Source organism: Megalobrama amblycephala, linkage group LG5, assembly GCF_018812025.1.
Source record: "Megalobrama amblycephala isolate DHTTF-2021 linkage group LG5, ASM1881202v1, whole genome shotgun sequence".
Lineage (NCBI taxonomy): Eukaryota > Metazoa > Chordata > Actinopteri > Cypriniformes > Xenocyprididae > Megalobrama > Megalobrama amblycephala.
The window spans coordinates 39832046-39848187 of record NC_063048.1 but is presented as its reverse complement, the minus strand read 5'-3'; the positions used below and the strand labels follow the sequence as shown (position 1 = coordinate 39848187).

The following is a 16142-nucleotide window of genomic DNA, read 5'->3' as shown; positions in this document are numbered from 1 at the left end:
ACTGAGAGCTCGCAAAAGAAGGGCCAGAGAAGCCACATTATCTGGCTTCGGTCTGCAAATTGCACTGGAAAATCTTAAAGCCCCGTGAAGCGCAATGTCCTTGGGCAAAAAAGTCAATTGTTTCAATTTCCGCATTCTTTGCTTGCAAATTTCTTTAGCAGCGCCACATTATTTCATCTGTTGATAGCCTTATTAGGCGTTTATGACGCTTTCAAAGTGGGATGTATGGAAATGCAGATCTCAGTTGGAAATGGTTACATAAGCTGAAGTTTTTTAAAGCGACGTACTTTCCAATGACCCTCGTGATACTGTATATATTCCCCAAATTGTAATAGCCATCCTCAGGGTGTTGACCTATATAACTGCGAAGAGTTCTGCATCACTTCCCCCTCCCTGCCGATCCATTACGATATGCTTTCTCTGTCAAAGGAGTGGTCTTTAACTAGACTGCATCTGAGATATTTTTCTATATTTCTGGGTTGAAGCATGTGCCCACATTTAGAATGTTGGTGCGAAGTAACCTGGCAACCATAATCTGCAATATGTGCCGCTGAGAGAAATGATCTCTCGCAGTCGGAGCGGTGATGCACGACGCTGGAAAGATTCATGTTAATAGAGCGCTGGTCGCTGCTTTGACACGTGAGTGAAGGAAAGACACGGAGGACAGCCGATACTGGGTCAGCCACTCATATCCAATCCTCTTGCTAAAATTGTTACCTCTGAAGGGGAGATTACAGATGTAAGAGCCAATGATAGGGTTGGGGTTTCGGATAGCACTCGATTGGATGCCAGATGATGATCTTGTTAAACCCCTTCCAGGTGAAAAGAGAGTAGAAGGAGTTTGTATTTACACTGTGCTCCTATTTTGACATTTTAATTCTGTTTATTCACCTCGGTGGCACTTAAGGTTCCAAAAGGTGTGCTTTCCTGGTATGTGTCAACGGTGATTGATGGCGGTTGTTCTGGTTATTTTCGGAGTGAGATGTTACACAGCTGGTTTAATGCCCATTTGAGTTGGGAAATGGGCATTTGCCTATTAAAAAGAATATTTCGGGTTCACTAGAACCTGTGCTCAGTAAATTTTGTGGTATAATGTTAATTATGTGTTCCTCATTTTGAGTGTCCCAATGAAACTTAGCGTTTACTCAAAAAACATTTGCATTCCTCCACGAAACTTTCCGTCTACTTGCAAAATTTTTGTGTTGGTCTGCTAAAAATTTGCGCAGTGTTGCAAAAGTGTTGCATTCCCCCGAGAAACTTTCCGTTTACTTGCAAAACTTTTGTGTTCGTCCACTAAACATTTGTGCTGTCTTGCAAAAGTGTTGCATTCCCCCGAGAAACTTTGAGTTTGCTCGCAAAACATCAAAACTTTCTGTTTACTTGCAAAACTTTCTGTTTACTTGCAAAATTTTCTGTTTACTTGCAAAACTTTGTTTACTTGCAAAACTTTTGTGTTCGTCCACTAAACATTTGCACTGTCTTGCAAGTGTTGCATTCCCCCGAGAAACATTTGTGCTGTTGCAAAAGTGTTGCATTCCCCAGAGAATCTTCGCGTTCGCTAGCAAAACATTTGTGTTCGTCCGTTAAACATTTGTGCTGTCTTGAAAAAGTGTCGCATTCCCCCGAGAAACTTTGAGTTTGCTCGCAAAACATCAAAACATTTGCATTCCGCCGCAAAACTTTCTGTTTACTTGCAAAATTTTCTGTTTACTTGCAAAATTTTCTGTTTACTTGCAAAACTTTCTGTTTACTTGCAAAACTTTTGTTCGTCCACTAAACATTTGCACTGTCTTGCAAGTGTTGCATTCCCCCGAGAAACATTTGTGCTGTTGCAAAAGTGTTGCATTCCCCAGAGAATCTTCGCGTTCGCTAGCAAAACATTTGTGTTCGTCCGTTAAACATTTGTGCTGTCTTGAAAAAGTGTTGCATTCCCCCGAGAAACTTTGCGTTTGCTCGCAAAACATCAAAACATTTGCATTCCCCCGCAAAACTTTTCGTTTACTTGCAAAACTTTTGTGTTCATCCGCTAAACATTAGCACTGTCTTGCAAGTGTTGCATTCCCCGAGAAACATTTGTGCTGTTGCATTCCCCCGAGAAACTTTGCGTTCGCTTGCAAAACATTTGTGTTCGTCCGCTAAACATTTGTGCTGCCTTGCAAAAGTGTTGCATTCCCTCGAGAAACTTTGCGTTTGCTCACAAAACATTTGCATTCCCCCGCAAAACGTTTCGTTTACTTGCAAAACATTTGTGTTCGTCCGCTAAACATTTGCACTGTCTTGCAAGTGTTGCGTTCCCCTGAGAAACATTTGTGCTGTGTTGCAAAAGTGTTGCATTCCCCCGAGAAACTTTACGTTTGCTCGCAAAACATCAAAACATTTGCATTCCCCCGCAAAACTTTTCATTTACTTTGTGTTTGTCTGATAAACATCTGCGCTGTTTTGCAAAAATGTTGCGTTCCCCCGAGAAACTTTGCGTTTACTTGCAAAAAATTTGCATTCAATCACAGAAACACTGAAATGTACCTTTTTCCTCTCACCTCATATTACTCAGGGAAATGCAAAAGTTTAGCGAGGAAGAGAAAAGTTTCTCGGGGGAACGCAAAAGCATTGAAATATAATTTTTCCTCCCATGACATTTTAGGGGTTCTGTAGTTTTTCCACAAGACAAACAAATGTGTTAACATGATTTTAATGAAAAAAAAAAAGATTATTGCCTTTTCTGTATAGTTACAGTACATCCAATTTTGTGGCTTGCCATGACAACATAATGCCTAAACACTAAAATAACTGTAAGAACAGCTTTACAGCTCAAATAATACACAGATTTTAACAGATTAATTAATGTATAGGTGCTTTTATAAAATTATAGGCAATGCTTCACTTTCTTTCTTTCTTTCTTTCTTTCTTTCTTTCTTTCTTTCTTTCTTTCTTTCTTTCTTTCTTTCTTTCTTTCTTTCTTTCTTTCTTTCTTTCTTTCTTTCTTTCTTTCTTTCTTTCTTTCTTTCTTTCTTTCTTTCTTTCTTTCTTTCTTTCTTTCTTTCTTTCTTTCCTTCTTTCCTTTCCTGAGAGGCAATTGGTTTTGCAGTAAGACCAGCATACAAAAAAGACAATTTACAATACATTTAAAATAGCATAAAAAAAATCTGTTTTGTAAATGATCCATAAACTGGCCCCATTTACTTCCATTGTTAGTGTCTTATCATGACCTTGTGTTACCATTATGCCAGAAATGCTGCTGATTGAGCATAACTTATATTGAACCAGTCATCTTTTCCATATGTTCTCAATGCCTGCTGTTTGCCCTCTTTCTTTTCCTGTCCCTCTCCCTTGTTCTTTCTCTATTCTTTATTTATATGATGACTCATCAAGGCACAGCTTCACCTGAAGGTTTTTGCTGAAATAATATATCAAACGCATGATCCCCCAGATCTGTCACCGGCTCACCAGCAGCTAATATCCTGCCTCCAGATTTAGGTATTGTGTCCACACTGCAAAGTAATTTTGTGTCGAGTCATCAGATGCAAGATAAGCGCTAAGGTCTCAATGAAAAGTTTACAATGCAACAATAAAGCACCATTATCATGTCGGAGGGAAATAAACTCGGGCTGATGAGCAATTCCTCACGGCATCAAAATTCACTGCATGCCGTTCATGAACGGCGGGGCATGTCTCTGAGGTAACACTTTTAGATGAAAGAGTCCTTTCCTTAAAATAAATGGCTGTTTCTGTGTGAGCATGTAATGGCTTGTGGCACGCATTGTGGCTGGTGTGAGGTTGTAGGACTCTGGCTTCATTGATATTCTGATGATTTTTCCAGTGTGTCTGAGTAATATTAAAATGCAGTCAGTGAGTAATCATGTTTTATATCAAGAACAAATACATCACTTTCTGTGCACACACGCCACAGTGATCACACACACTTCACGTCATATAGTGTTTCACATTCCATTGCACATCACAGTTATGGATCAAAATAATAAAAACATTTAGTTGATGAGAAACACACACACACACACACACACACACATATATATATATATATATATATATATATATATATATATAGTTCAGTCATGAAACTCTGATGACGCAGACTGATGGGTCCTTAACGCAAGCTGATGATAATTACAGCATTAACTATTGGCACAAGCTGATTGGTTCATGTCACATCTGCAGCCAATGAGCTTGTTGCTCACACATTTAAATGGCTGGTTACATTCACTATAGCAGTTTGTAGCACGAGAGTTGTCATATACACATTTGTGTCCTCATAAGCCATATATACAAGAACACATTTTCCATAGACATAATGACTTTTTATACTGCACAATCTATATTCTATCCCCTAATACTAAACCATCAAAAAAAAAAAAAACATCACTTAGTATAAGCTGTTTGTCTCATGGGGAACAAAAAAGGTCCCCACAAGGACGAGGATTTCGGATATTGTCATCTTTGTGGGGAAATTTTGTCCCCCTAAAGTACACTGTACAAAAAATATTTTCATGATTTGTTATTAAAATATATTTTGTTTTGTCAAATGATTTTCTTTTATAGTCATAGTGTCTTTTGTAGATAATTAAAGTGGTTCAGATAACAATATTTTGAGTTTCTGTTTATTAAACCAATCACCTTCATTGTATTAACTCAAATGTTTAATTTCAATGAACTCCAAATTTGAAGGCAACCAGGTAACTTACTTTTTTAAGTTAAACCAACATTTTTTTTTTCTCCAGTGTAGGGTTTACCTGAAACACACACACATGTTGGTGCACCTGTCATTATAAGGACAATGGTTTTTGTATAAGCTGTATATTCTAGTCTCTAACCCTACCTCTAAACCTATCCATCACAGAAAACATTCTGCATTTTTACATTTATAATAAGACTTTGTTTAGAATGTTCCTGAGGACTCAGGAAATGTCCTCATAAACCACACTTATGTTGTATTACAGGGCAAAATCTATTTGAAAATTATATTTGTAATATGCAAAAACATACAGTATTCAATATTGAAGGCAGAAAATTTTATAAAACAGTATGTATCTGTATTGACCAATCAGAAGCCAGGACTGACACTCCATGTTTTTAATACAAAACAAATAATTTATATAAATATAATTTATTACATTAATAAAAATCTATTTATAGTATATAAATCATTTAACCACAAATCTTGATCTATGGACACATTATAAATTAACTACCCATATGTACAAATTAATCTACTTTACTTTGACACGTCTGGGACAATATGATTTCATGTATTAATAATTCTAAGAGTTATTGTCTTATTGCTCACTGTCTTTCATAATGGCTTTTGTTTCCCTCTTGTGCTTGAAATAGCTCTCAAAGCACACACAATAATCTAACTGTGAACACAAGGCATATTGTGATGAAGAGACCTGTAGGTGTAGGAAAGAGAAACATATAGATGAGCCAAGAAATTTAATTATATTCATATCTAGGGTTTTAATAACACTTTCTTTACTTCATATCATGCATGCATATTTGCATATGAAATAGAAAAAGTTAACAGAGAAAAAGTGAGCAAAATATATTGATTGTTTTTTCATTCAGTGCAGTGTTTCTAAAAGCACTACATCCATGCAGGTCATTCAGCTCATAGGTTTCAATGCATGATTTATTTCAACCATCTCTTGATTAACAAGTAGAAGTTGGCACCCTTGCAAAGTGTGATTTATTCACTCATCTTTGAAGAAAATAAGTGCCTTTAATGAGCTGAGATGGGTGAATGAGCGTTACGTCCGACAGCTGAGCCGCCTGCCAACCTCCTGATCCTGACACAGCACAAAGTGCCATCTTTCTGAAGGTGCCCTTAAGTCAGACAGGCATCTATGGCTGTCATGCTCTGGTGGTCAAGGTTCGTCCTCTCAGGGCTCTGATCCACAGAGGGCTTTTAGCCTTAGTGGAGCAGAAGGCAAGAGCAAAACATCCAGCAGCACACTTTTTAAATCCAGACTTTATCCTCATCCTCTCCGGTTCAGAGACAGGACAGTGTCAGAGAAAACAGAGGAGGTTAAGCTATCATTTTTCCCATTTACTAGAAGAATTTAAATCTATTGTCAGGATGTAGATAGTAACAGGATGGAAGCTTGTTTCCACCACTGAATAAAAAATAAAAAAGGTGATTGTGACTTTTTTCCTTGCAATTGCAAGTTTATATGTTGCAATTCTGGAATGCTAATTTTACTAGAGGAACCCCGCCAAAAAAACACAGATTTTACCCCATGGGACACGATTTATATACGCAAATGTTTTGTGTTCCCCCAAGAAACTTTGCATTTGCTTGCAAAGAAAGCTAGTTTTGCAAGGGAACGTAAACATTTTTAGAGCAAACGCAAAAGCATCGCAATATATTTCTTGCCTCCCATCTCATTTTTTTTTTCCATTACCATGTCCCTTTAGGGGCACCGTAGTTCCATAGTAAATTTTCTTTTTTTAAAGAAATTAATACTTTTATTTAGCAAGGACACATTAAACTGATCAATAATAAGTGAGAGTAAATAAATTCATAATGTTACAAAAAAACGAAACAAAAAAACAAATGCCATTCTTTTGAACTTTATGTTCATCAAAGAAACCAGAAAAAAAAATGTATCATGGTTTCCACGGAAATATGAAGCATCACAACTGTTTTCAACATTGATAATAATAATAAATGTTTCTTGAGGAGCAAATCCACATATCAGAATGATTTCTGAAGGATCATGTGACACTGAAGACTGGAGTAATGATGCTGAAAATTCAGCTTTGATCACAGGGATAAATCACATTTTTAAAACATCTTAAAATAAAAAAATAATTATTTTTGATCAAATACACACAGCCTTGGTGAGCACCAGAAATTTCTTCCAAAGACATTAAAAAATTCTACCACATTTAAAGGTATAACGAGACCCCATACATACAAAAATACGCTCAGTTTCCTCAGGATGCAGTGTTACTGTAGTGCTATGTGTCAGAGTGAGAACTGTGCTGCAGCACAATTTCAATTTCAAGGGATCGATTTTTTTTCTCTCTCGTCACATTATCATGTTAGTTTTTGTTACCAAGGGAAGGATATTCCTTAGCAACACACAAGAGCACAATAAAGCCCTGGAGATGAATGACATCTTAATGGTTTTATTAAGTTTGTTTATTATTACCAGTTAATATATATAGCAACATATATATAGATCTGATCCTCATTGTCAGTTGCTGGTATGTGACTCATTTGTAAGTACAGTGCAATTATAGAAAATGAATTATATTTCTAGTGCAACTGAGAAAATAAACATTGTTCATTTCAGAACTACTTAACTACAAAACAGAATTCATTACAATTCGAAAAAATAATTGAAATCTAAATAATTACAACAAAAAGAAATGAAAACATTAGAAGTTAATATAATATAATATAATAGTTTAAGACTGTGCTTATGAGGATACTCAACAAAATGGGCATTTTTGCATAATTTTGTGTGTTTTCGTCCGTTCAGTTGTGAAAGAGAACTCAATGCGGCCAGTGTTAGGTACAGTAGCACAGTTTGACAGCAGTAAATGCTACAAGCATCATATTCAGGTAGCATAATTCGTCAGAATTCATCTGTCTGAAGTGACTTTCTGTGCGCACAAGTCATGTGTGTTAGACAGGAGAATCACAGACAGCACACTGCTTTCTCTTTTGTGTCTTGTCGCGCATTTGCATGAATAAGAGTGTGACCATATAATGTAACGCTAGACAAAGTATGACAGAAAAAATGGATGCTGCCTTAACATGCGTTAAATATTATTAACGCGTTAAACTGAAAAAAATAATTGCACGCATTAACGGGTTAATTTTGCACTAAAGCACTAAATAATATAATATAATATATGAGCAATATCACACTCTGTATATATGGCTGTATATCAGCATGGATGTGATTCGGCCGTAGATAATCACAGCGTGCTGATATACAGCCATATCGAACAGCTACGAGTGTGATATTGCGTTTATACAACAGTTGTGTAAATAAATAAGAAATAACAATGGAGTGTCTTTAAAATCCTCTTTTGTGCAGAAATACTTCCTTCCACCACAGATTCAAATCTCAAGTTGACAGTTTGACCAAGCCTCCGTTACTAATTCTAAAACGTCACTTTAGAACTAACGTTAGTAACGAAAGAATGTTGTTAAAATCTTTGTAATCTTTGTATTTGTCCTTTTTACAGTTTAGGGAATTTTCCATAACAGTGCTAAAACAACGTCCTTTGTTTACAAAAGCCCCTTTCAATTTAAAAGTCTCGTTCACTTGTAAAGTTTGTCGCAATCTAATGACGTATTAATGTAACTTTCACTCAATCCATATTACGCACTAATGGACCCTTTCTCAATACCAAATACACCATATAATTTATATAAAAAAATATTTATTGAACAACAATATTTCAAATAACAACAATAGCCATTATAAATGACAACAGGAAATAAACACAATTGTACAAAACAGTCAAACGTACAAAAGCAGTGCTCTACAGGATGTAAGTTAAATATAGCCTTAATATTAAATTTAATATAGCCCAATTCAGTTTGCTCAGGAACAAGTAATGTTTAACCACTATAAGAGATAGTGGCAAAACCATGAAGCACTGGCTGAGATGAAGCTGTTCTCGGCGGGTACACGAGCTCTGAACGGCTGCTGGAACTCACATCTCTGAAAACGTCTAAACAAACTGTAAAGTAGGCACTATGATTACATATTTCAGGTCTACACAACTACATTCTCACCTAAAAACTCTTAAAAACTTAAAGTGGTGGTATAATGGCATTTTTACACGACGTAATATAAGTCTCTGATGTCCCCAGAGTGTGTATGTGAAGTTTTAGCTCAAAATACCCCACAGATCAATTTTTATAGCATGTTAAATTTGTCACGTTTTGAGGGTGAGCAAAAGCGCTCCGTTTTTGTGTGTCCCTTTAAATGCAAATGACTCAATGAAAATGTCAGAAACTGTTCAGCCTTTTATGTTCAAACCGAAGTCAGATAATGATGGAGAGACTCAAGAAGAAGTGACAACATGTAGAATGCAACAGGACATTTCTGAATGGTTAGCGGATGAATTTATGTAGATGATGTGGAGTTATCTATCTTAAAGTCATTGATTAGTATATTCTGTCATGATAATCTATAAATCGCTCATGTGGGAACTGTTGCCTACAGTGTCAGAGAATATATGCTGTATGAAGATAGAACAGGTATAGTTTAGTTTAATTACGGTTATAACTTATGTTGCCATCTTGCTTATATGATATGCTATTGCAATTGTGTTATGTACTATATTGCAATTGCATGGCCTCACCCTTTTGTTGCATGTTCTCGGGGGTGGGGTTTATATAAATTGTAGGGTTAGTGATGTCACCAACACAGGAAGAAGCTTGTTGTAGTCCCTACCAGCCGTTTGTTGTAGTCCTTAACAAGAGAATTGTTTAAAAGAAAATATCTCCCTTTGCATTGAACTTTGAGCATCGAAACTTTGCAGATGTTGTTTAAGCTCAAACAGCAACACTAACTAAAGTTAAAAAAGTGAAATACAAGTACTACAAGTGTAGTATTTGTAATATAATATAATATAATATAATATAATATAATATAATATAATATAATATAATATAATATAATATAATATAATATAACATAATTCCGGTTATTACTGCCACCCTGTGTACCAATGCTCAAACTGCAGCATTATTGTTCCCAAGTTTTTCTCATGCTGGGTGACCTCAAATTAATCAAGTTTCTTTGTAACTTCCATGTTTTCTGCTCATTTATATTGCAGTACATTATGTGTTTGCTTTGGCATCTAAAATGTATATATATATATATATATATATATATATATATATATATATATATATATATATATATATATATATATATATCATTTCTTACCTTTAGCGCTATCTTAACTGAAACTTGTGAATGTTGGGAATGCTTTTGATGTTTAATTTGTGAAGAATGTGTTCAGAGTCGTTCTGTCGCTGACCCTGATGTTTTCCCATGGAATTATCAGAGAGGAGTGTTGCAGAGCCACTCTTATCTTTGTGTTTACACGTACTTGCTCACTCTCAGGCCTGTTTCTTGCAGGGTATGTGAGATGAAAAATTTCAGAGAGACCACCAGTGAGCAAACCTCCATTAACTCACTTGGATCCATGTACTGGCTGGGTCTGCTGCATATTATATAGTGGGCTTTGAAATTCAACATAAGGTAAGTCTATTTCATTAGCAATACGGTGTTCCGCAGGTGGTACAGACAACAACGAGACAACTCAGATGTTACTTTTAAAGTTGGTAGTTACAGGAGACGTCATGCCGTGACTGTTTGCTCTCTAGTATCGACTTTTAAATGAAGGTGGATGGTTAGATAGTTTGGGAAAAAGATCAACTTTTCTGTGTATTTGCTATTGTAGCTTGCTTGTGCTTGTATGTCATAAGATTAATTGACTGTGGAGAGATCATCTGTTGAGTCCCACTTGATCCATTTTTTGAGCACCGACGCCTTTGTGAATCCAATAACAGCTGCTACTACATTTTACAATCAACATGGCATTGAAATTTGTGTTAGTATTTGATTGCAGATAAACACGAATGTTCTGTTTTGTTTCCAGTATGAGTGGAGAGAAGTTGGTGGCTTGCCTGTTGGTCACTATGTTAAGTTTGACACTAATGAGGTCAGTTTATGGTCAGCACATGCCAGAAGAACCATGCTCAGTCCAGATCCTTGTCCCTGGACTCAAAGGTACTACAAATAAATTACACATTTCATCATCTACACTAATGACAATAACTGATTTGATCAAATGTAATACATTTATTTGATCAAATATACAGTAAAAACTGTGATTTCCCCCCCACCCCCAGGATTTTTTGATGAATAGAAAGTTAAAAAGAACAGCATTTATTTGAAATACATTTTTTTGTAATGTTATAAATGCTTTTACTGCTACTTTTGATCCATTTAATGCATCCTTCCTGAATACATTTTCTTTCAAAAAAGAAAAAATACAACTTTTGAAAGGTAGTATGTACAGTATACTACCGTTGTACTAGCATATCTTTGTAATTTAAATTTTGTATGAAAATGTCTTTGCAGTCTATTCATCACACTGGACACGGAAGCTCAAATTGTGTGCATTAAACTTAGATATTTGTATATATTTAGTATGTAGGTCATAATAGTATTCAGTGCATAGTGCATACAGAAAATGTGCATGTGCCAAATATAGGGTGAAATCAGGTTGATTGAGATACTTTTTCCAAGTCATCTCAATGGCAAAAGTGTCCCAATCACCCTGAATTCACCCTACATACTACTGCAACAATAGTACAAATATAGTATGTGCTATTCTGAACAGGTTTGTCTGTACAAGTCTATGGCTGTGTCTGAAATCGCATACTCTCTTATTATTAGGTACTTATTTTGAACAAGTAATCATTGGATAGAGAAGTGTCCATTGAATACGCACTTCAAAATCTCACCAGAAGTAGCAGGTCATCCGGGTATTTTTTGCTGACTCTTTTATAAGTACTGTGAATTCGGACATACTACTTTTGTCACATACTGTTTTTCACCTACTATATAGTAGGGATGTATGCAATTTCTGATGCAGCCTATGACTTTGTTCAAAGTGTTCCTGTTGTCCTGCAGGTGAAGCAGGAGAGAAAGGAGAGAAAGGAGCACCTGGGAGACCTGGGAGAATAGGACCGCCTGGAGAGCCAGGTAATACTAAACTGTTGTAGAGGTTAATCGAATTCAATCACATGCTTTTTAATTACTATCCATTGATATGAATCATAATTCAAGTTCTGAACCTGTAAGGAAGTGTTTGATATTAAAATAAATTGCAAAATTTCCAAAAAAGGGAGCTGCCAAATGTTTAGGAGCCCCTAAAACTTCCCTTATCTTGCTTTTAGATAGTTGAGCTCATGAAAGCCAGTATTGACCAATCATGACTTTTTAAAGGATTAGTTCACCTCAGAATGAAAATTTCCTGATAATTTACTCACCCCCATGTCTTCCAAGATGTTTATGTCTTTCTTTCTTCAGTCGAAAAGAAATTAAGGTTTTTGATGAAAACATTCCAGGATTTTTCTCCATATATTGGACTTCAACAGTTACCAATGGATTGAAGGTCCAAATGTCAGTTTCAGTGCAGCTTCAAAGAGCTCTACATGATCCCAGACGAGGAATAAGAGTCTTATCTAGCGAAACGATCGGCCATTTTCTAAAAAAAAAAAAAATATATATACTTTTTAACCACAAATGCTCGTCTTGCACTGCTCTGTGATGCGCCACGCATTACGTAATCATGTTGGAAAGATCACATGTAACATAGGCAGAAGTACCGATCCAGTGTCTACAATGCCCTTTACGCCCATGTCAAACGGCCTTTACAAAAAAGGTAAAACAAGACAATTTTGAAGTCGAGATGGAGTTTTCCATCGTACCGCAGTACTTCCACCTATGTCACATCGTCACGGGACCGTTCCAACATGATTGGGTAATGCGTGGCGAGCATTTGTGGTTAAAAAGTATATAATATTTTTTTAGAAAATGACCAATCATTTCACTAGACAAGACCCTTATTTCTCGTCTGGGATCATGTAGAGCTCTTTGAAGCTGCACTGAAACTGACATTTGGACCTTCAACCCGTTGCTAACTGTTGAAGTCCACTATATGGAGAAAAATCCTGGAATGTTTTCCTCAAAAACCTTAATTTCTTTTCAACTGAAGAAAGAAAGACAAACATCTTGGATGACATGGAGGTGAGTAAATTATCAGGAAATTTTAATTCTGAAGTGAACTAATCCTTTAATGGTTGAACATACTGGGAATCAAACTCCATTTAGGGAATTACTCTTCTTTGGTTCGTTTCCATGCGTATTTTTTTTGTATATATTAAGTTTATAAGTAATTTTTCAGGTCTTCCCGGGGTCAAAGGCCAAAAAGGTGGTCCTGGACGTTATGGGAAGATGGGTCCCTCTGGACTCAAAGGCAAGCTTGTGGAAAAAAAACTACAAATCTGAAAATAATCAGGCTTGTTTTGTCTAACTGCTTAATAATGGTACTTTTTTCTAGGTTTAAAAGGTGATATGGGAGATCCAGGACCCAAGGGCCCAGATGGAGAGCCAGGTAGGCCTTGCTTCAGTTCATAATCAGTTTATAATTGGTTTGAACTCAATAGGAATCTGTTTAATGCTTGAACTGCTTGTGTGAATGGTCTCATATTTAATTTGTTTCCCCAGGCGTCCCCTGTGAGTGCGCACCCTTACGGAAAATGATCGGTGAAATAGATATTCAAGTGGCGCAATTAACCAGTGAGCTGAAGTTCATTAAAAATGGTATGTCCAAACGTTCATGAGATAACAATAATGTGAAGTTGTCAAGTTGATTCATACAGTTGTTCGTTTTGATGTGCAGGGTGAATACACTTAGACAAACGTATTTAGCTATTAGCCCAAAGCTCTTTTGTTTGACTGTCTGAATGCTCTTGTGTGAACGCTGGCTGCTGCGGTGTGATTATAGAAATTCAGATCCTCATTTTTCAGCACTGCCCTCCCCCGCAGCTGTCGCTGGCATCAAAGAGACAGACAGCAAGGTCTATCTGCTGGTGAAGGAGGAAAAACGCTACAGGGATGCGGAGGTGTTTTGTCAGGGGCGAGGTGGACACCTGGCCATGCCCAAGGATGCGGCGGCTAACAGAGCCATCGCTGGCTACGTCACTGAAGCTGGCCTCAGCAGAGTGTATGTCGGCATTAACGACCTGGAGCGAGAAGGCCACTTTGTGTATGTGGAGCGTTCGCCCATGACCACTTTCAGCAAGTGGAGGGAAGGCGAGCCAAACAACGCTTACGACGACGAGGACTGCGTCGAGATGGTGTCTTCAGGCGAGTGGATTGATGTAGCTTGTCACCTCACCATGTATTTTGTGTGTGAGTTTGACAAGGATGCTGTCTGAATTCACTGAGCATCTGTAGGGCGGAAAGCCAAATACAAGTGTTTAAAATACTCTAGTATCAAAAAATGTCAATGAAAAAGGTGCAGCATTTCTACACTCTAAAAAATAAAACATTGGTTCAACAAAAAAAAATATGTTAACGTTTTCCACTAGAATTTTTAACTTAAGCCAATTGGGAGAATTACATTAATTCAAAGCAATATTTTCAGTTGATCCAACATAATGTTTTAAGTAAGGTGAAGACGCATTTCTAGTAACATGAACTTACCAAGCACCGCTTGTCACCATGATGGTAAATCTCCAAAAACCCACATTAACAGAAACTCTTCTAAATTAGCATAACAAAACACTAATTACTGCTAAATCTCCCTTACCATTAATATTGTGCAAAAAACATTATATAACACTTAATTTTAGCATTTACTCTCCCTTTCAAGTGCCATGGGCAAAGCATGATGGGAAATATAAATCCCAGCCCAGTTTCACTTAAGTTCGTCTAAATGAAAAGAAGTGTTCATACAACTCAAAACAATGAAACACGTTTACACGTCATCAGATTGTATTTTACATTAACAGAACTTAAAATTAAATACATTTTTGATTAAGTGAAAATGTTAAACTATGACAAGTCATGATAGTATATCAAATCAATAGAAGCAAGCTCAATAAAATACCAATTACAAGTAAAAAGTCTAACAGCATTTCAGAACTTGATTTTTTATTTCACAACAATATATATATTTAAGTAATGACTAAAGGTCCCCTGAATTAGTTTTTAGAGTGTACCTTTTCTCATCGTTCACATAACATTTTAAGCAGTCACAGCAGTGTGACATGCTATATTTTATGTAAAACTGTTTAAAATAAAATCAATTTATTTCGATGGTACACTTTAGATACTAACTTATAAGTAATTTTGCAACTACATGTCAACTACCTCTCATAAGAGTATTAGTTGACTGTTAGGTTAGGGTTAGCAGAATAAGTTGCCATGTAGTCAATAAAATGTATGTTGGCAGACCATCAAAATAAAGTGTTTATGCAGACAGTCTAATGAGAGTTAGTTGACATGTTGTTGCAAAGTTGCTTATAGTTAGTAGAATGTCTAAAGTGGACCATCGAAATAAAGTGTTATTTTTATACACATAGTTTAGATTTATTGCAGCTGCATTTATTTAATCAAAAATACAGTAAAAACTGAAATATTATTACAAAAATATATGTAATATGTAATAATATTATTCTATTCTATTCTATTATTCTATTTTAGAAAGTAATTTATTACTGTGAATTTTCAGCATCATTACTCCAGTCTTCAGTGTCACATGATCCTTCAGAAATCATTCTAATATGCTGATTTGCTGCTCAAGAATCATTTCTTATTATTATATCAATGTTGAAAACAATTGAATGAATATAACTAATGAATAGAATGTTTAAAAGAACAGCATTTATTTGAAATAGATATCTTTTATAACATTGTAAATGTCTTTATTGGCACAATTTAATGTCCTGAATAGAACTATTCATTTCTTTTAAAAAAATCTTATCTTATTGACCTTAAAATTATACTGCACATGCCTTTTATAAAATATCACCATCCCAAACTACCCATCATATAAAGCCGATTTATATCTTGAACATTATTTGCTTCATGTTAAAGTTGTAAATGTGGTATTAAGCATATTTTTGTGTTATCCTATAGTAGTTTAGGATCAATTTAATACCGTTTTTATTAACGGAAGAATATTCACATAGGGCCTACTACAGTAATGATAAAGTTTATGTCCATGCTATATCATAATTAATAACACTAATTGTTTAATTTCTTGAGATTTTTTTACTATTCTTACTAACTGTAATCTTAATTAAAATGTCAAGATATTTCTAAAACATCTTCATTATACAGCATACATTTTGTAATTGTAAACACATTTTATCTGTATATCATGAACAACCAGTTTTGTCCTAAAACATTCTTTGTCTATTCGATTTCTGTGTATTTTCTATGTGTGTTTTTCTGAGGCACTAATAAAAAATTCCATTACTCTTTGCAAGGTTTCCTCTTCATCTTTACGCTGTGCAGTTAGTTTGATAGAGTTGTAATCTGGCGCTCTCTAGTGGTCATTGTCCTTCT

At 35.7% G+C, this 16142-nt stretch overlaps 1 protein-coding gene across 4 annotated transcripts in view; it reads left to right on the top strand.

Annotated features, from left to right (window-relative positions):
* Positions 1-14218, top strand: part of colec11 (collectin sub-family member 11) — an 80618-nt gene extending 66400 nt beyond the window's left edge. For 2 of the 4 annotated variants that reach the window (XM_048192249.1, XM_048192248.1), the window contains 7 exons: positions 10131-10253; positions 10654-10784; positions 11694-11765; positions 12970-13041; positions 13126-13179; positions 13293-13388; positions 13581-14218. In XM_048192249.1, the coding sequence (XP_048048206.1) occupies positions 10655-10784; positions 11694-11765; positions 12970-13041; positions 13126-13179; positions 13293-13388; positions 13581-14005 (849 nt within the window). In that variant the 5' untranslated portion in view covers positions 10131-10253; position 10654 and the 3' untranslated portion in view covers positions 14006-14218. The remainder of the gene's footprint in view (positions 1-10130; positions 10254-10653; positions 10785-11693; positions 11766-12969; positions 13042-13125; positions 13180-13292; positions 13389-13580) is intronic. The other 2 variants (XM_048192250.1, XM_048192251.1) reach the window with 2 other exon arrangements.
* Positions 14219-16142: the final 1924 nt, after the last annotated feature.